The following is a 20,858-nucleotide window of genomic DNA, read 5'->3' as shown; positions in this document are numbered from 1 at the left end:
GGGCCGGGGACAAACTGCAACCGAGGTATGTGCCCTTAGCGGGAACCGAACCCGGGTCTCTCAGGACCGCAGGCTGACGTTCTAACTGCTGAGCCAAACCGGCCAGGGCTGTTTTATTGGTTTTGAAGGGAGAAAGTGAGAGAGAAAGAGAGGAGAGTGGTAGAGAGAGAGCAACATCAACCAGTTGCCTCCTATTCGAGCTCTGACTGGGGATCAAACCCACAAACAGGGTATGTGCTCTGACTGGGAATCGAACCTGTGCCCTTTTCGGTATACCAAACGCTCCAACCCACTGAGCCACCTGGCCAGGGCAGTTCTTGGCTATTTTCTTATTCAAGCTTATTCTCTATTTCTACCTTTCCCAGAATAGTTTCTCCAGAAGTTCACTCAAGCAAAATGCAGGGATGGCAGCACAAGCCGAGGGGAACTCAGTGCCCACTTCCACGCCTCCCGCTGCCGGGCTAGCTCTCAAGAGCCGTGAGGTAGCAGGTTGGGGGCGGGGAGGGCTCCTCCTTTCCTTTGCCCTCCACTGGACTCTGGAAAGCGCTCGCTCATTCGACCTCCCTGGCCAGAGCAGTGTGGGTTCTTCTGGGTAGTTTGCAGGTTCGGCTGGTAAGACGAGAATGTTGCAGGCATCTTGCTGGGCCATGACTTATTCTGCATGGAACAGGGCCTGGGCCTGACCAGTGGCTGCCACAGTTACCCATGTCCCCCCTGGATTCCTGCAGAGCCCCCACCAAATCTGCTCCATGAAGTGGTCAGGAGCAGTGGGGTGTGACTGTGAAGTCAGGAGACCAACTGTGACCAACTGATATTTATACACCTGGTGAGTGCTGGTCCCTTCAATGTGACCACCTTGGGCATCTCATCCCAGTTCCTCGTGATGTTGTCTTAGGTTAAAGCACTTTTGGAGTTCCTCGTGGGAACTGCCTTACAGCCAGATTATCTGAGAAACAGAGTCACAGCCTCACTTTTCTTTGTAATCAAAAATCGCTTTGCTCAGCTTTGTCACCCAGCTAACTCCCTACACTTGCCTCCAAACGACCTTGACTGCATTAAAAATTAAATCCACCCCAAAGAAAGAAGATTAGCCACCGGCGAGCATGTTCAGAGAAGATGTGGACTCTGACGCCTACCAGGGAGGAGTGAGGGACGGAGGTGCTGCTGGAACCACTTACCAGGGAACCAGATCTCACTTGTACCCATCAAGCCAGGTCTATTGTCCCCATTATGCAGCCCAGAAAATGGAGGCTCCGAGGCTGTGACTTGTCTAAGATCACAGATCTACCAAAGGGGCCCCTCCAGGGCCTGGGACTCCACCCCCGGGAGCTTCCTGTTGGATTGGTCAAAGCACTCCATCTATTCAAATGCAGATGTGTGCACTGATGGTAAAACACACCCAGCCGGCCATCTAATCATCAGTCTGCCCCCCTTGCACATGGCCACGTGATCATGTCCTCCCAATGATCAGCATCTGGGGTTTGGACCCATCTGTATGCAAACCACAGGGGGACACAGAGGGGCTGATGGTAACGTCAGTCCCCAACCTCTGACTTCAACAAGACACCGTGGGGCTTCGGGCGTCCATCTGGAGAAGGAGGATTAAAATCGTCCCTACCTGTGCAACTGCATCCTGTCTGTTCCCTGCTATCCATTCAACGCAACAGCAGAGGCTGAACTGCATAACACGCAGGGGGGGTGGGGGTGACACTGAGTTTAGGAGCCAAGTAGGCCCTGATTGGTACTGGACTCCACTGTCCACTAGCTGACCAACCACGCAGCCTCTCTGGGCCTCAGTTTCGACATTTGTACCGCAAGGCCAGGAGAGCTCCGCCTCCAAGGACCAGTGGGATTCAATGAGCATGCGCACTGGTGCCTGCCCGAACCAACGCCCCCTAATTACCTAGGGCGGTGCCTCTGACCCCTCCCCCACTCCGGCCCTCCTCCTGCCCAAGGGACCTGTCCAGGCTGGAAGCAGCCAAGCAGGGACCACCCAGTTTCTTGACCACCTCCGAACCCTGAAGGCATACTCAGTGACAAGGGCCACGCAATTTCCAACAAAGAGCAATGAATACGGGGCAATCACTTGCCATCCACAGAGGTGTCCCCACAGTGGACTCTGGAAGTGGGCCTGGGTTCAAATCCCAGCTTTGCCTTTTATTAGCTCTGTGACTTTGCCGATGTTCCTCACCTTCTCTGAGTCCCCCTCTTCTCCTCTGTAAAATGAGGAAAATATATGTGCCTGTTTTGCAGTACAACTGAGATTCAAAGACCACCACCAACAACAAAATCGGTAAAGGCAGTGCTGGGCCTGGCACAGAGAAAATACACAGATATGTGTTAGCTATGAGGGTCATGGAACCAACTTTCCAGCAAGTGCAAGCTGGCTCGGGGGCACCGCCCCACGTGAGAAGGTAAGTTAGATGATGTGAAAATAAGAGAGACAGGATGTCCAGTGCGACCCCACACTGGCCCACCATCTGCTCCCTGCTGATAGGAAGTGAGGGGGTTTATTCCGAAGGGGAACATATACAACAGAGTGCTCGATCTCCTGCCAGCTGACGTTAGCCTCTATAACGTTCCACACAGGGTCCCTTTCTGCTTACATGCCTCCAGAGATGGAGGACTCACTTCGCAGAAGGTAGTCCACTTCTGAGTACCAAACATTCGGGTTCATCAAAGACCCTCTACTTTACACAAACTGACTTTACACCAAGTAATTCTACTTTGGAATTACTCTAAAGTCAGCAACCTCAGCCCAACCGGTGTGACTCAGTGGCTGAGCATTGACCCATGCACCAAGAGGTTACCGGTTCGATTCCCAGTCAGGGCACATGCCCAGGTTGTAGCCAAATCCCCAGTGGGGGGCACGCTGGAGGTGGCCAATCAATGTTCTCTCTCATCGATGATTCTATCTCTCTCTCCCTCTCCCTCTCCCTTCCTCTCTCTCTAAAAACCAATACAGGAAAAAAAAAAAAAATGAAAGCCAGCAACCTCGCTTTCTTAAAGAAAACGCCGATCTGAGAGTAAAGCCGAGATTCCTAGGGCCAAGGTCAAACCGTGCACATTTGCTGACACCCCAGATCAGGTACCTGGCACACTGGCTATTTTGTGTGGGAAGCGCCAGACTGCAGGGTAGGAAATGCAGAGCCAGGAAGTTCTGCTGCCTGGCCTGGCCCCGCAGGCCTGTCCGGTGCAGGGAAGAGGGTCTCGCCCTTGGCGTCATTTTGGGTCACCCTCTACAAGCCCCTTTCCAAGGTGTCCTGGGACAGGAGGCCCCAGGTCCCACAGGCAGCCTCTGGAAGCATGAGTCTACCTGTGACCTTGAATGCGAAGGCCCTGCCAAAGGAATAACAATGAGAAATGCCACCAGCCACAGCTCCCTTTGATGTGTCCCGACCTGGGGAATGGGCGTCAGAAGACACACAGAAAAGCCAGATGGTATTTTCCAGGGTCATGGTCCACCATGGAGAGAAGCCCAGGGCCCCTTTTCATGTCCTTTCCTGAGTCAGTCTGTGCCAGGGCGGCGGGGTGGGAGCACAAGGGGCCGGGAGACACAAGATTAATGGCTTCCCAGGCAGGGGGGCAGCCGCCCACTCGTCCAGTCACGATCCTCCAGTGACTCCCTCAGCCTGGCTCCGTGAGGCGTGAAGTGTAGAAAGGAGCTGGTGAGAGGCCAGCCCTTGCCAACACGGGCAGAGCCCGCTGGGCTGCTCATGCAGTCAGCACCACCGCTGGGAGCCCAGCCTGCGGGCTCAGCCCCATCCGGTTTGCCTTTGTGGGGCTGCTAGCAGAGGTCCCTTGGTGAGTGAGAAGTGCACTGCAGGGGACCAGGGGGAGCAGGTGGCGGGAGCCGGGCAAGGACAGAGCCCTGTTTCTAGAAGTTGGTCTGTCTGCACACTGGCGTCCAGGTTTGCAGAAGGACCCTCTTTTATTTCGATGTGTTTCTTAGGAGGGCTTGTTAGTTTGCTTGCATGCTTCAACTTCCTCGGTGTTTAAATTAAAATTGTTTTCATTACAGAATACATACTCGCACACAATCCAAAGAGTAGAATCAAAAGCAACACTCTCTCCCAATTCCAGGATTTTTAAGCAGATTCCCCAGAGGTGACTCTAATGACAGCCTCTTGTGTCTCCTTCTGGAAGTTTCCAAGGCTTATGCCCAGCAATTGAAACTTAAAAACCATCCATGTGATTTTACTATATACAGGGTAGGGCAAAAGTCGAATTACAGTTGTGAGTACACAAAACACAGAGTTTATTATTATGTATTAATCACTGTATTGTTTTTCCATATGAACAACTCAGATCAGGTGCGGCCGGTTAGGTGCTGACCGGGACAGTTAGCTGGGATGCTCCCTGGAAGTACCCACAGGACCTGCAGCAGGGCAGTGCATCCCTATCTTCGTGCAGCCTCGGGCAAGGCACCAGGAGAGCCAGGGTGAGCCGGGCAGAGAGCATGGTCTTTAGTATCACGAAGCTCATACCCTCATGTCTCCCGTTGTCCCTTCCACATGCCCCCAGGAGGAGGAGCTCCTTTGTCACCAAGGACAGAGAAGGCCAGCAGAGAGGAGCATGAGGGGTCACACGCCTACACCAGGGGGCAGTGGCCGCAGCCCCATGTGAAGGAGGCACCCGGCCAGGAAGGTCAGCTCATCCTGCATCTACCAATGTCCATCTATTGATACTCTTCCAATTCTTTGATTTTTTTTTAAAAATTGAGATTATTTGCATTAGACTGTCTAGGCCTCCTGTGGTTCTGTCCGGCTCCTGCAGTCTCGTGGCTGGCTTGGGTCCAGTGTGACAGTGGAATGTGGGGTCTTCGATTAGCACCACCCAGCCCTGAGGTCACAGTTCCACGTCCCTAAGACCACAAGGCCATGGGGGTCCTTACTGAAGCTGAGGGCAAAGAGAAGGTACATTCGGAAAGACAGGCGTGTGCGGTGATGTGCGGGCTGGGGCTTAAGAGGCTGGGCCTGGACTTAGCTCTGCCCATGAGCTCCGGGACGGTACACAAGGCCCTCACCTGTTCAGGGCCTCAGTTTACCCATCTGTAAAATGAGGGCTCAGGCTCCAAGGAACACTCTCTCGGAGAGATAGGAGGGAGGGTTTAATTCTCAAGGCTGTCTCCTCTCTGGCAAGGGCATTCCTCCACAGACCAGGGATTCAGACTGCAATGAGGCCCCGGCACTGAGATTCACCTTCTGGCTTGTAAGCTGGGCAGACCCAGCCGCTACCTGGTGTCTGCAGGCTCGCAGTTCACTTGCCGCCGCAGGGCAGGCCGGGAGCTGTGTGTAACCACTGAGCTGAGCCTCCTGCTGCCAAAGGTCTGAGCCTGAAGCAATTCCCAGTGACTGGTGCAAACTCCCTGCCAGGCCAAGACCTCCTCCAGGGCCGGAGCTGGCCGGGGCCGAGGACCCTGTCAAGGAAGGGTCTAGGGGAGCCCTAGCGCATGCGGCCATCTCCGGGGCCTACGCCGTCCGGGATGCTGCAGACCAGATGCTCTGGCCTGTGGCTTCCCCAGCAACTGCAGCTCAAGCTGTTTACAGCATGTGCGCTAACCTGGGAATGGTCTGGAATATTCCCTCATCTCCCAGAGCCAGAGGGGCCTGGCCATTGTGGGCAGGGCTGCACCCTCCAGCGTTTTCAGGGAGAGGAGCTACCCCTCTCATGGTCTTAGGGACCCACTACAGCCAACTGCTGAGCTTCCCTTCACCCCGGAGCTTGGCTATTCTTAACATCCGCTTTTTAAAATTATTATTATTATTATTATTTTTAATCCTCACCAGAGGGTCTTTTTCCATTGATTTTCACATAGAGTGGGAGGGAGGGAGGGAGGGAGGGAGAGAGAGACATCGATTGGTTGCCTCCTGCATGACCCCAACCAGGGCCAGGGATCAAATCGCAACCGAGGTAAGTGCCCTTGACTGGAATCAAACCCACGACTCTTTGGTCCCAGGGTCATGCTCTAACCGCTGAGCCAAACCGGCCAGGGCATTAGCTTTGACCTCACCTGTGCCGGCCTCGCCTGTTCAGCTAGGTAGGCTGCTGCTATGGTCCCAATTCCTCCCTGGGCACAACCCTCTCCTGGCCCGAGGACTGAGCGTACCTCCCCACCTGTCCCCTTGAAAAACTAGTGTTTGTGCTTCCGGCTCTTAGCTACTACAGTTAAACCCCATGGGCAAGAGTCCAGCAGGGAAAAGCAATAACCTTACACTTTAGGCATAAAAGTTACGTTCCACCTAGGAAGGTCATTCGTTCTGATAGAATTTGGATAGGGACATGCCTGGAGCTACAAGGAAGAAATACTAAAAAGAATCAAAATTTATTGAGCACTTACTGTGTACCAGCCTCTGCTTTAAGTACTTTATGTTGATCAATGATTAATCTTTAAAACAACCAGGGGATCACTGCCGATGAGGAACTGAGGCACAGAGAGGTTCGGTCACTCATCCTGGGTCACACAGCCAGGATGTCATGCAGCCAGGCAGAGGGGTGGTGGTAAAGGTTCAGCAACTGGCTGTAAGAGGGGGGGGACTGCTTTGAAGCAGTTGCCAATCTCCATGGTGTAAATACTCCCAATGAGGCCAGTTTTTAGATACCAACGCAACATCACTGACACCTCGCTACTCTGAAGAGATGGGCCCCCTGAAAAACCATCATCTAGTTTGTACACCGTACAGATACATTAGATGTAAATTGACTTCAAGAATGTAAAGCCAAAGTAGTAAAATATTAGAAAGTAATGACTAAATATTTTTTATTGATTTTTAGAGAGAGAAGAAGGGAGAGGGAGAGAGAGAGAAACATAGATTGGCTGGCTGCCTCCTGCACGCCTCCTACCAGGGATCCAGTCCACAACCCAGGCATGTGCCCTGACCGGGAATCAAACCGGCAAACTTTCGGTGCATGGGATGACCCCCAACCAACCCGACCACTATGGCCAGGGCTAGGAAGTACTGACTTTGGAGTACTTATTACCATTGTTTTTAATACAATGCATTTAATGTAAGTGTATATAATTTCTTCTTCTTCTTCTTCTTCTAAATCTTTGCCCAAGGATACTTTTCCATTAGAGGAGATGGAGAGAGAGAGAGAGAGAGAGAAACATCCATGTGAGAGAGACACATTGATTGGTTGCTTCCAGCATGACCCCAACCAGGGCTGGGGATCAAACCTGCAACTCAGGTACATGCCCTTGACTGGCAATCGAACCCGAGACTTTGGTTTACGGGCTGATGCTCTAACTGCTGAGCCAAACCGGCCAGGGCTATAGTTTTATTTTTAATAATGGTTGTATTTAATTGCAAGTATATTTAATTTCATTTTTGAATAATGTTTGTGTTTAACCATCAGCTCACCAAATGCCTGAAAATTGAACAATCAGCCCTCCCCAGGCAGTTTGAGCTGGTCCCAGCACACCTCTGGGGCCAGGATTGGGCTCCGTCAGTCTGGAGACAGCTCTTTCCTCCTAACCACTGTACTGCCCTGCCCCCGAGAAGGAAGCAGATGCCCCCCAGCCAGCCAGCTTTACCCCTGTTGATCAACAAGGTACGGACGCTGTAGAACCAGGTCCCCCTGGCCACTTTTTCCATGGCTTTGACCTCTCTCTGTGCCCTTGAAATTCCCCTTTACTGTACCCACTTTCCGTCTCCCTGGGTTAACCCCACTAGTATGCATTGAGCACCTACCCTGTGCCAGGTGCCATTCTAAGCACTGGGACACAGAGACAAGTTTATACCCTGTGGGCTCATAATCTAGTGAGAACAGATAAGCATGTATTCAGGTCCAACAAGTTACAACCAGTCAGGCGCATGGGTCAGACTGCAACTGGCAGAAGAGCGGTCAGGGATGGCTTCACTCAGAGGGGCATACATGGGTAGGGTTTTAAAGGATAAACAGGAGTTTGCCAGGCAGACTGGGGGAGTCAGCAGTAGTATGAAAAGAAAGGAATATTTTGATCAAAGTTGCCCAGGCTGAGGAGGGGGCTGGACGATGAAGGGAGAGAGGGAAGAACAAGATGCTCCCCATGTCTTGCCTGGAGCCCCTGTGTCAGCGGAGGGAGAGCTGAGGAAGATGTGGGGAGAAGCAGGCTTGGGGTGCGATGCTGCAGCTGCATCCTGCATGTGCTGGTGTGAGAGAACAAGGAGGGGCGTGAGGTGGGAGAAAGTACAGGTTGGGAAGAGGAATTGGCTTCAAAATACACTTATGACACACCGGAGGGAGGCAGGAAGGGGGCAGAGCATCGGGTGCTCTGGAGGATGACCTCAGGATGACAAAAGCGCAGGTGTCTTCCCCTGTGCCAATCTCGCAGGCTGAGGGGGAGGAGAGGCCTGATCCACTGTGGCAGTTCTTCCATCTGCCATTTCAGAAAAGTGACATGGGGCCCAATTTTCCCTTCCACCTCCACTCTAAACGTCCCCTATGTGTCTGACCCACACAGCTAAGAAGGGTGCGCGGAGAGCCGGCGTCGAAAAGCTGAAATTCCAGACGCGATGAGTGACATTTCACACGGTGGTCGGGAGAGGCCGGCTGGCCCTGAGCGAATCCCAGCTGTGTGACCTCGGGCAAGTGACCTCATGTGTCTGTACCTCAGTCTCCTTACCTGTCAATGGTAATAGGACCTACTTCACGGGGTTGCTGTGAGGAAGAAATAAGTTAATACATGAAATGCTCTTTAGGCAAAGCCTGGCACATAGTAAGTGCTCAATAAATGTCAGTGGTGGCTACTATTATTATTATTACCACTACCTGCCTCTGACAGCACAGTTTATTTTTTTAGCTTTCTTGTCTCCCCCACAACTTTTTCTTCTAGCAAACCCTAAAGTGACCCCAGAGAGTTAGGTGTCTTAGAGAAGAGAATTCAAAATCAGCGGTTCTCAACCTGTGGGTAGCGACCCCTTTGGGGGTCGAACGACCCTCTCTCAAGGGTCACCTAAGACCATTGGAAAACATATTTCTGATGGCGATTCGTTAGCAAAATTACAGTTATGAAGTAGCAATGAAACTAGTTGTATGGTTGGGGGTCACCACAACATGAGGAACTGTATTAAAGGGTCGTGGCCTTCGGAAGGTTGAGAAGCACTGACAAGCACTGGGCTCTGAAAATGTCGCTGGCTGTGTTGCTTCTGCATATCCAGCAGCCGTAGGGCTCCTCAGACGGAAGGAGGCCTGAGCACTTTCCAGCCTGTCTGGAGGCCAGGCAAGCCTTGGACGCAGAGTGTGCCGTGAGTGTATGTGTGTGTGTGTGTGTGTGCGCGCGCACAAAAGAGCACAGAGCATGGCTCTGAAAGGCGGTTCCCAAACCAGAGCTGCTTTCTGGAGCAGGAGTTGTGTGCTCACTCCTCCAGGATCCCGAATTTCTGCAGGCTCACTGCTGGGATCCTCCATGTTCCTTCCCACCCTGGGAAGGCTCCATAGTGGCCCATGAGGCGCAGTACCGCCGAGCGCCTGTAGGGGGCTCTAGAGCTCTTCCATTCTCCATACTCCCGGCTGTGAAGGTACCAGGCTTAAAACAATGGTATGTTTACCCTGGCTGTACGACTTTGCTGCTCAAAGAGGCTGGGGAGGAGAAACTGGGGTTCGCTGGTCCCCCACTAGTGAGCCCTAGTTCATCCATGCTCCCCGCTGGCTGTTTCAGGTTTAGCCCCTTGTCCTCCTACTCCACCGTCTAACACTGATGGGGCGGTTTCTCCACAGCTACCTAGAGAATGCCTCGGAAGGGTCAGCCTCCTGTCCTTGTGTGGGAAGGCAGGGAGAGATCATTGCTTTGGCTTCCAAGGTGTAAAAGGGTAGCTTCCAACTGCTGGGATCTCAGGTTCTAGCAGCCCAGCCCCCAACCTACTTGTCAGGGACGCATCATGCAGAGACAGGTTCCTGAAAAGACTGGGCTTTTACCCTGTTCCTCCCAAGGCAAAATTAAACAGCTTTGGGTCCCGTGTTAAGAGACCTCATTTGGCAGATTTACTTTCCTAATAGCAACTCTATCCATATGTCTGGATGACGGAAATTACTCGTACCCACTAACTTCTAAGGACATGATCAACAGAACAAGTTCATATTGGCAAAAAGTTAAAAATAGTCATTTAAAAAACAATCTGAAAACACTAAACACATAATCATTCTTTTGGGCTTCATCAAACGCACACACACAAAATAAGGGGAATGTGTTTCTTAATCAGAACAACTTAGGAAAAATGCTCATGGGCAGAGTTTCCAGATTTAGCAAATATTGCATGGGACATACACATACTAAAAATTACTCACAGTTTATCTAAAGCCCAAACTCAGTGTCCTATATTCTATTGGGCAACTCTGCCCACAGGACTGAGGATGCAGGGATTCATTCAGAGGAAATGTCCTATTCATCACCCCCCACACCTCATCCCAAATCATAATTCCTTCTCTTATCCCTGTGTTACGTATGGAAACCCAAGCTACCTTGATCGCATAAACAAAGTAATCAGTCCAAGCACCCCAATCTTACTGCTGAGGACTCTCATTGTGGAGTTCTGTCGAAAGAATGAAAAAGTAACTTCCCAAAGATACTATCAAGAAATGAAGAAGAATACGAACACTTCATGTACACCCACTACGTCCTGGCACTTGTGAAGAATTCCGTTTAATCTTCACCGCAACCTTGGAAGGTAGAAACTATTAGTGGAAACTGAAAGAATATCTACAGGTCTAATTTCTGTAGTTCTTACAAAGGCACATGCATCTCTGGTCAATTACTTCCCAGGGAAAGAAAGGGGAGGAGAACCAATAATGCAACGCCAGGTCTGTTGCTATTTGGTTATGTGCCACTTCCACAGGCAACTGTCTTAATTTCAATAAATCGTCGCTGGCTTGGGGTATGGGGTTGTGGGAGAGAAGTGGGTGGGAAACCCAAAACAGTCTTCAGTAAGTTGGCCTTACAACGGAGGGAGATGCGCTCCACCCCGGGATAATAAACAGCTCATTTGCTGAGAATAAAGGCATGCTCAAGCCATCTCAACACTCGGGGACAATGACATGCAGATTCTGAATGTTCTCTGTAAGAAAAAAAAAACCACCCTTTCTCCTAATCCTTCTTAAACTCAACAAGACTGATTGGTTTTTATTATTCATGAATTAATTTTTTACTCAGGGTCCAACAAGGGAATTGAAGCTATAGCGTGTCTCACCAATGGAGGGGGGAACACAGATCTCGACCTGAGCAGCATGGCCAGACTCTTGCTGGGATCCTTGGGGGGGGGGGGGGTGGGCTGTTTTGTTTGTTAAATCAGTTAATAATAAATTAAAACCAAAGCTTTGGGCTGTTTTTTCTTTCCTTTCTTTTTTTTTTTTTTTAGAAAAAAAAAGTGAATAAGAATACGAGTAAGAAAATTAAACTAGAAAAAAATACAGACAGCTGAGGGACCCTGGTATATTAGGTGCCTCCTATTATAGTATTAGGCTGCCTCCTATTTCCAAGGCACATAACAAAAAGTGTGTGTGTGGCGGGGGTGGGGTGGGGGGGTGATGAGAGGAAGTAACAAAAGCAGGCCGATTTTAAAAGTATTGCCCAGATGAGCAGTCTGCAGATGAGCAGATCCGAGTCTGGGAGTTGGCTTGAAGAGTCACACGAGGGGTCACGGCATCCAGAGGTCAGCTCCCTGATGCCCTCCCTCTAATCTTTGCCTCCAGAGGGCAGGTTGAGGTACCCAGGAGCAGAACAACAGCCTCGGAGAAGCTGAATGGCCAAGAAGGCAATCAAGGGTGTTGAGGTGACTTTGCCTCTCTCTTCACACAGTTCTTTTCCCAGCTATTCACATGCGCCAAGTCATAACACCCCCTCCCCCTCGTCCTCTGTGTGCCTTTGGTCTGCAAATCGCTCCTGAGATTGCAGCCAGAGGAACCAAGGAACTTGGGGAGATCTAGAGGCAGAGCGGGCCTCAGAAGCTCGTGGCAGTGGGTCAGACCTGATACAGCACCCTTTACAGGACACGTTCCTCCCCTCCTAATTCAAAGGCACGCCCGGCGTGTCTCAGGGTGGGGCCCGCGGCTAACATCGGACTCTCCTCTGCCCATTGGTTCATATTTCAGAGACCAGGTGGTTTTCGCTCCTGGGTGAATTTAGACATGTATGTTTATGTTTGCAGAAAAACATTTATGTTCAGGGAAGAGACACAGCGACCCTCATCCAGTTACTATGAGAAACTGGTTAGGAGAATTGCTTTGCACTTTTGGGGAAGAAAAAGCTGCAAGCTGTTATTACCGTTATCATAATTATTACAACCGTCGCATTATTGCTATTATTTCTGTAAAAGCAGTGTTCTTCCTGCCAAAGCTTGTTAGCTTGATTGCTTAGGTAGACAATGTCAACACGCCCAAGAGACAAATGACAGAGTGAGGCTAAAAGGAAAAGGATGAATACTGCACTCCGCGTGTGTGCTGAAGGGATGTTTCACCATCAAAAGGGAGCGTTTTCTGCTGATCGATTAGGAAGGCAAAAACAAAAGGGTACACCAGCTCATTTACTCTCGTCATCAAGGTCCCGAACGAGAGCTCCAAGTGCCAGGAAGTGAGATGAGACGAGAGATTTAAAAATTGGTTTTGAGTAAAGTTTTGTGCTTCCTGATATCCTCACCCACCCCGTGCTCAGACAAGGGGCACAGCGAACCTGGACTTTGCCTGTGAACAGCAGGCCCTTCCCTCCCTGTTTCCACTGCCTGTGAGCAGACCACGGACAGCGCAGAGGGTACTGCCGCTGACTCAGGTGCTGGAGCACACCCACACACTCGGCACTCACACACACTCACGCGTCCAGGTGGACACACGCACCGACCCGCACACAGACCCACACACCCTATATCCCTTCCTCCAAAACATATACAGTCAAAGAGGGATAAAAGGACAAGGGTAAACTAGAGGAACTTGTAATAAAAATAGAGGTGGAAAAAAATCAGTCAAGACAAAGGAAAATGTTAAAGTGTAGAATACGAGACAAATCTCATCTAAAATATCACCGTCCACAGCCCCCACCTCCCCACAGCATCTCCTTATGACTGTATTTCCTTGTCTTTGCCCTTCGGAAACCAAGAACACACGGAAAGGCCAGTGATGCTCACACACCATTTACCAGGTATCTTAAAAATATATATACACATCAGGTAAAAAATACCAAAACTAAATCTAAGTAAATGTAATAAATTTTTTTAATTAAGAAAAAGAATAAAACAAAAAGCTAACATAAATTCAAGTTAATTCAAACAATTTAAAAAGAGAGAGAGCCAAGTTAAAAGAACAGTCAGTGTTTGGGGTTCTGAAATCCCTAGTTTCCTAGATGCAAAGGCTGGACTCTGATTGGCACTTTGCATTCGTACAATTTTAAACATGGTCTTTCATAAACACGGACAGTCCGGCATAAGGCTGCCTGCTGCTGTAATTGGCAGAAGAGGACCCTGATATAGTTTTAAATGAAAATTGATCACATTTGAAACCAGAAGATAAAAACAAAACCTCGTCAGAGTTTGTTTAACTGCCTTTTGACCTCTGGATGGAATGACATTGAGAAATAAAATAACATTATCCAGAAAACCATTCCCAGAAAAGGCTCAATCCCGGAGATGCTGAGCGACAAAATTGAATAGAATATTTTAAAGTACAGAGCGAGAGAGGAAGAGAGAGAGAAAGAACTTCTTTGGGACTAAAATGTATATAGGTTAAAAGTATGAAAAAAAAAATCATGTCTCTAAATCCCCGGGAAAACTTTTGTTTGGGTTTATTTTAATCCAAGCTCATACAAATTTGAATTTCAGACATTCAGCCAATAGGTTTCTTTTTTCTACCTTGTCCAATTCCAGGGGCAGCTTAACCAGTATGATTTTCCTCAATTTAAGAAAATGTTAGGCCCTTTCAGCTCTAGACTGTCAATGGCTTCATCCCGGGAGAGAAGGGGACGTCGGGACTGGACCAGACCTGCCCAACGCTTCTCTGAGCGTTGCCCTCTGTCCTCCCGGGGAAGGGCAGGACCGTCTTCCCACTTTCTCCGCCGTCCCTCAGCCCTGCCCAGGCCAGAACACCGGAGAGGCTCTTAGAATAAGACTGAGCTCGGGCGCAGGGACAGCGCTCGGGTCCCTCTGTGCTCCCTTCCACACCATGGAAAAACCCCACGGCTCCGCAGCTCCCACTGGAATGTGGCCACAGCCTGACCTCGGCCCAGGCCGGTTTCGCAGGCAGCAGGGGCTGTGTGGAAACAGCAGACCCCTTCCCCCTCTTCCTCCCACCTTCAAGGAGAACAGCACTGTAGCACACTCTCCCTCACACATACATGCAGACCCTCCAGTGGGAATTCTCCCAGGAATGGATGCAGCTTTTGATGTTTCGGGGTTCAGAGATATCCTCTACAACAGGGGCGTTAACAGCAACGAGAAAGGGCTTGACACTCCCTTAAGCCGCTGCTTATAAATAAAGGTGCTGTAGGATCCTTTCTATTCTAATCCTGATCAGTACAGAAAGATGCTCTAGATAGGCAGACACAAACACTCATAGGTGGGGGGTGGGGGTCCACGCGTCTCCGTGGCTCTCCATTTGTCTGGTTTTTCAGTATCTTTTGTTGGGTGGTTGGTTGGGGGTCTTCTGCCCCCAGGGACAAATTGAGCCTGGGCCCTCCTGGGACTGGCCTCCCCATAAGTCCCTTCCCGAGCGGGACCTCCAGGGCTATCCAGCTCGGCAGAACCCAGGGGCCAGCAGGCAGGTACTTGCCCACTGAGCCTCGTGAGCACATGCTGGAAGTCATGATGCATCCTCTTCAGAGCCTGCCTTTCTCCAAGAAGGCCCCCAGAGGTACAGACCAGCGTGTGCCCAAGGTCTTCCTGTCACATCCTTGCAGTGTGCGGGGAAGAGAGGGAGGAGATGCCCCCGAGAAGCCGGCCCCACAGGGTGATACTGTCACAAGAGGCAAGGGTCACTTGTCCACTGGCCTAGGAAAGAAATAACTCCCCAACTACTCAGCTCTCTCAGACACTGCCCTGGCATCCCCTCTGAGGAGGGGGTCTGGCCGCAACCCTTACCCAGGACAGCTCTGCACGGTCAGTGAAAGGTCAGTGGCCTCACCAGGGGCAGGAGGCAGGCTGGCCCGGTGACAGTTAATCTGCCCTGCCGGCCATCGCAGGGTCATTGTGATGTGCAGAGAAGTTGAGCATCCCAGTCCCCCAGAGCTGGTCTGCTAATTACATTTGCAATTATAAATACCACCACCTCCCTGCACAGGGACCAGGCCACACCAGCCAAGCCAGGGGACCCCGGGACCAGAGGAAGCCTATGGGCCCATCTCTGAAGAAGACCACATGTATGTTCCCGGAGGTCTGAGACTGCTGGGACTAAGAAAGGGGGACTCACCAGAGATGAAGCCCAGTCAGCGGTCACTAATACTTAAGGTCTTTGATTTATCCCTAGAAACCAGCAAATGGCCTCAAGGGCAAACAGGCAGGATGTGGGCTCAGATTTGTATGGTTCCAGCACACCCCCAAGTTCCACCTTTCTCAGCTTCCCGGCATGGTCCATGGACCCTCTAGCTGAAGCCCCTTCCTGGCCCACACACCCTCTAGGAACTAAGCGCCTATGAGGGACACCAAAGATTGAACATTAAGCTGTGCTGGGGTCCCCACAGCGACATTTGATCAAGAGTCACCAGACTCTAAGACAGAAGCTCCCAGCAGAGCTGTAGAGAGTTCTGGCTAATTCCGGGCGCACCTCCTGGTCAAGCTGGGCCAGCACATGGAGGGCCTCACTTGCAGGAGCGATGGGAAGAGCCCCAGGACGACCCGTAGGTGTGGGAAGGCGTTAGCAGGTGTGTTCAGAGTGTGGGTTAGACTTCACTTGGAAGAAATAGAGGATGGTCTAAATCTTTGCTGTCCCTTCCCCTTAAATTAGTACCACAAATAATCTGAATCATGTCGAGGAAGCCACTAAAGCAGACAAGTTCTAGAGAAGGGCACCGCAGACCGCTCAAAAGCATCCTGCCTCTTGTCTCTGTCTTCGAATGCTCTCTCCTTTGCGTCCTGCCCATTCACACAGCCAGCGTCCTCGCTCCCCCCCACGCACGCGTGTTCTCAATGTCTCTGTCCCGCACCGCCTTTCCTCCGGCCTGCGAAGACCTGCACAGATCTCTCCAGTTCCAAGCGGTCCAAAGAAACAAGGCATTTTGCAGAGGACCGAGGAAGAAGATGAACTTTTTCAGTGAGTTTAGATTATCTTTGAAAACCATTTGGCAAAATGTCCAGTTATTAGAAACATGAATCGAAACCAAGTTACAAGGGCCCCCGGAGCTAGGGCGGGGGGCACTCTGAGAAGGCAGGGTTGTGACATGAAGTCTCTCCCAGCCACTTCCTTCACAGTGCTTTCCCCGAGAAGTCCCCTCCGTCCCTCTTTTATAGACTAAAGGGGATATTTATTGGTGGGCCAGGTTGTGTGTGTGTGTGTGTGTGTGTGTGTGTACATCTTTGTGTATGAAACATCTTTTCATATGTCCCAATTACTAGTTTCTAAAATGAAGGGAACTGGGGAAATAATAAGCCCGGGAGGAAATTTCCAGTCGATGTCAGGATCTCACTGAGCTGGAAAGGGCCTTCTCCGGGACTGGGCCCTTCCCCATTGGTCTACTGTTTCCTCCTAGTTTATCACCCTTGGGCCTGAACAAGTCCAGCCTCCTGTCACCCCAGCCCCTTCTGTGGCAGCCTGCATTTCCAGAGGGTGGCAGACACAGAGGTTTATTTCCTAGAGCCCCTCCCTTGGAAAACCAAGACTAATGTACTCACTCTGATTTATTTTTAAATGTACCATTAAAAATTAATTTCCCCCTTTGTTTTTCTCTGGGTCACTGATTCTGAATTACCATGTGGCATTTTTCCTACGTGTGAAGCCACATATTTTACCTTCGGGACAATTTGTTCTTTGTTTCTTTAATAGTAACAAAGTGGTCACTGGCAGCCCCCCCCCCCCCCGCCCCGGGTTTTTATGCCGAGGGTCTCCCGCTGGGTGGGCCACAGGCACATTTATACACAGGCACATACAGGCCAGCGTACTCACTCCCACTCCAGCTGATTATATATGTACATAAAATATTGATTAGAAATGGTAATGGAGTCACCTACAGGACTGGCTACAGGAAAATGAAAATGAAAGATAGAAAGGTATGAAGGTACGTGTGTGTGTGTGTGTGTGTGAGAGAGAGAGAGAGAGAGAGAGGGGGGGGGAATTTCTCACCTGGGGAAGTGAGGGCAACACTAAAGCATTAAAAAATTGCTCTCTGCGTGTTAGCAGGTGAGGAGGGCTGAACCGTGGTCCCCGCGCCCGTGGGTTTTCTCAAGTCCAGGAGCGTTGATTTAGCCACATGGGTAGAAATTGTGTGTACAGAGCACACGAACGCACTTATGTATATGTTCCCTGAGAAACATCAGCACTGGAATGAATGGATTTGTCCTACTGTCCTTCTGACAAACCAAAAAACGCTGTCCTGTTTTGTTATTTTGCAGCCCATGGCTCTAGAGCTACTTGTCACGAGGCACGGGGGTTGGGGTCAGAACGCTGCCTCCCCTTACACCAGCCGCTGACCTCCGCAGGCTTGTCCTTGGAGATTTGTACCCCAGTATTACAGCAGACAAAACCTCACCAGGAGGCACACACCTGTACATGGGGCCAGCTCACCCAGGCGTTGGGCATCGCACAGGGATGTTTAGGTCCTCGGTGGCAGCAGTGGGTATTTTTATGGGTTTACTTGCACCCTATGGAGCTTGCAAAGCTAATTCTTTGCAGAGAAACCAGGAAGGGTAGGGAATCCAAACTATGGCCAGACTTACTTCATTAATGATGCCCACGCCAACCCCTTCCCAGACACCCGGGACCTCAGCCCCCTGATTTCTCTTCGCTGCTCCCCTGACATTCCCTCTTTACCCATATTTCTCTTCAAACTCAAGCCAGGGTTGCCGTCAACTCGATGAATTACCCAGCTGTTAAACCCTCCATTTCCCCTCTCCTTGCTTTCAAATAGTCAGAGGATGTACCCCCCCATTCGAATTTTCATATTTATTGTCTGTGACTTGAGCCAGGGACACATATACAGATATTTCGAGTTCAATTAAAGAAGTCACCTCTGGAGTGAGGGAGTCTAAATAATTTAAATATCAAATATTTGTCGCACTTGGTAGTTTTATGGGAGAAAATGCCCCGCAAGCGTCAGACATTGTTCACAGCCTCACCTACCCGCCCCAAGGTTTCTTTCAGGCTCCCACCAGCAAGCCTTTAGGAGGGAGCATCTTATGGCACTACCCAACCCCCATACCACCAGCCATACAAGCTAGGATCAGTGTAACCTTTAAACAGAATGAAAAGCCACTTTTCAAACTGATGGAAATCTGAATCCATTATAATTAAGTATTCCCCTCATCTCCCAACCCATTCACCGCCTTCTGACACTCTTGTCTAAATTCTGGCGGCACCTAAAGGACCCGCACCCAGGGAGCTCCTAAAACTAGAACCGAAAAGGTCAGCGTGGAGGCTGGGGCAGTCTGGCCACTGACGTGAGATGCCGCTGGGAAGTTGCTTCCTCTCTCACGCATGGTTCACCAGGGGTTGGGGTAGTCTGTGCAGCGAGGGGGGCCCTTAAACACACTTCCTGGAACCCTACATTTATTATCCAGAGTATTTATTTTAGGGAAGTACTGGTTCTTGGGAGGAGGAGTACAAAAAAGAAAGGATGGCAGAGCGAGCAGTGACTTTGATAGTTTAGTTAGCTTCAGGAAAAAGGGGAAGAGCACAAAGTTGAGCAGGTCCTCGAGAACCTAGAGTTTTCATTTTATTATTATTTTTTAAACATTCCGAAGGACCACACTGCGTGCTCCCACATCCAGCCGCCGGGACACCCAGCCCCGAAGCAGCGGGACGCGGAGCGCCAGAGGGGAGACCCGCGCAGGTACCCCGGCAGGTGGGGCTTGAACTCCGGGGGCCTTGGGGAGGAAACCGCGGGTGGCCAGAGCCTGGCCTCTGGGAGCCCAGGGTTGGATGCTCCCGGGCAGCCCCGCAACCCCCGCCCCCGCTCAGGGTTGACGTGCGATCAGTTCCCCACTTCCCCACTCTGCGCAAACGGCGCGCTGCCCAAGCCCGGGAACGCGCGTTCCTGGGAGTCCAGTTCCGCAGCCCTGGCCACCAACTACACCCACGCCTCTCTCGGACCACCCCAGATTCCCGCCAGGTGAGAAAGAGGCCTCGGGGCACGGAAATCTCGCCTGCCTGCTCTGCCCCGCGCAGCCTCCTCCAAAGCCCGGAACCAACTTTGCCTGCGCTGCAGCGCCGGCCAGTGTCCCGACTCCTGGCGGGATGCGGGCTCCCCTCTCAGGGCGTACGGGGCGCAGTGCGTCCCGGGCCGTGCCACCCGCACCCCTGGAGTGCCTTGGCTCTAGGAATCGCGCAGCGTCCGCGCCCTCGGGGCTCCTCACCCAGACCGCGGGCCGAGGTAGCGCGGGCCGCCTGCAGTTTCCAAGCCCGCACACCACCTCGATTTCGCCTCCTTGCTGATCATTTTCGATCCCCAGTGTGGAAATGAATGTTAAAGTCAACGCGCCAGCGGAGAGGCTTTCTCAGACAGGACAGGGCATCTCTGCGACTTTCCTGCACCTGTTCTGGGCTTGCTCCTCCCCATTCCACAGAAACGCAAATATTTTCTCTCCGTGAGAGGAAGAGTGAATGAGAAGGCGCTGCTCTGAAAGTCAGAGTTTGTAAAGGGGGCGAGGGTGCTGGAAAAGTTAGGTGCAGGTCACCCCCAAGAAGGAAACCCAGGAAGTGTGAGGCTTTTCCCCTCCGACATTCCCCAAGTGCCCCCGGCATCCTGGCCACTTCGAGAATGCCTAGGAGAACTGCGACACCCGGGACAGAGACATCCCGACTGGCAGGACAGACCGACCGACCACGGAGGAGCGAGCACCTACTGGTTGTGGTAGCCGAGGGGGTCCGGGATGCAGAGTTCTGACACGTCCATCAGGCCCGTTTTAGCATTCCCAGTTGGTAGAGAAAGACGGCGGGGAAATCACGCGGAAGAGCGAGTGAAGGGCACGGGCGAGGTGCGAGTCCGGGCCGGGCCGGCACGGTGGGCGGGAGGAAGCGCCGTGGCCGGCCGAGGCGGAGGCGGAGAGCGGTGCGCGCACAGCCCCGCGCTCCCACTCCTGCACACACTCCGAGCGGGCAGAGGGGACAGGAAGCCGTGGAGGAGGCTCGCTCGGGCACCAGAGACTTGGAGCCCACTAACCCTACTGTAGCTTTAAGGCTGGGAGACTGATGTATGGTTTGGCTCCCATTGGCTATCTCTCAGGGGCTGGACTTAAAGTGACAGAATCAAGCTGGGGTGGGGGGAGGGGGGTGAGCCAGAGAGACTTCAATGGAATCAGACGCTCGAGCGAGGTCCCCACCTCCTGAGGAGCTGGAGGACCGGGCTGCAGAGCCACAAGGCCTGCCCTCTCACCATTAAAGGAAAACAGTTTTTGTCCAACTGGCTCGAGGGACTGGGGGGCATTGAAAGATTTGCTGCTTATATACCCTCCATCCTATCTTTTTAACTGGCAGGTCTGGCAAACTCACCTCTCAGCCTTTTGGAATGGGTCTGTTTTCCAGATTAAAAATGAGTCACATTTCTCCACTCTCACACCAAGGAGAAGCGGCCAGCCTCAAATCCTGTGTTCCGAGTGCAGAAGTCAAAGGGTCAGGCCAGCAGGTGAGGCACAGCGAGACAGAGCAGGAGAGAAACAACTCCCTGCCCAGCTCTCCTCACCTGGGCCAGTTGGTTCTGAACCACTTTCATATGGCTAGATGCAGGGTATGCATCGATCAAATGCTCTCTAGATGTA

General features: G+C 51.5%; 1 protein-coding gene across 2 annotated transcripts in view; it reads right to left on the bottom strand.

Moving 5' to 3' along the window:
* Window positions 1-20,250, bottom strand: part of ESRRB (estrogen related receptor beta) — a 105,007-nt gene extending 84,757 nt beyond the window's left edge. Inside the window, exon 1 of one of the 2 annotated variants that reach the window (XM_036280985.1) lies at window positions 19,947-20,250. In XM_036280985.1, coding sequence (XP_036136878.1) covers window positions 19,947-19,996 — 50 coding nt within the window. In that variant the 5' untranslated portion in view covers window positions 19,997-20,250. The remainder of the gene's footprint in view (window positions 1-19,946) is intronic. The other variant, XM_036280986.1, reaches the window with a different exon arrangement.
* Between the last annotated feature and the right edge of the window lie 608 nt (window positions 20,251-20,858).

Source organism: Molossus molossus, unplaced genomic scaffold, assembly GCF_014108415.1.
Source record: "Molossus molossus isolate mMolMol1 unplaced genomic scaffold, mMolMol1.p scaffold_m16_p_1, whole genome shotgun sequence".
NCBI lineage: Eukaryota > Metazoa > Chordata > Mammalia > Chiroptera > Molossidae > Molossus > Molossus molossus.
The sequence above is the reverse complement of the archived record's forward strand: the minus strand, read 5'-3'. Positions and strand labels throughout refer to the sequence as shown.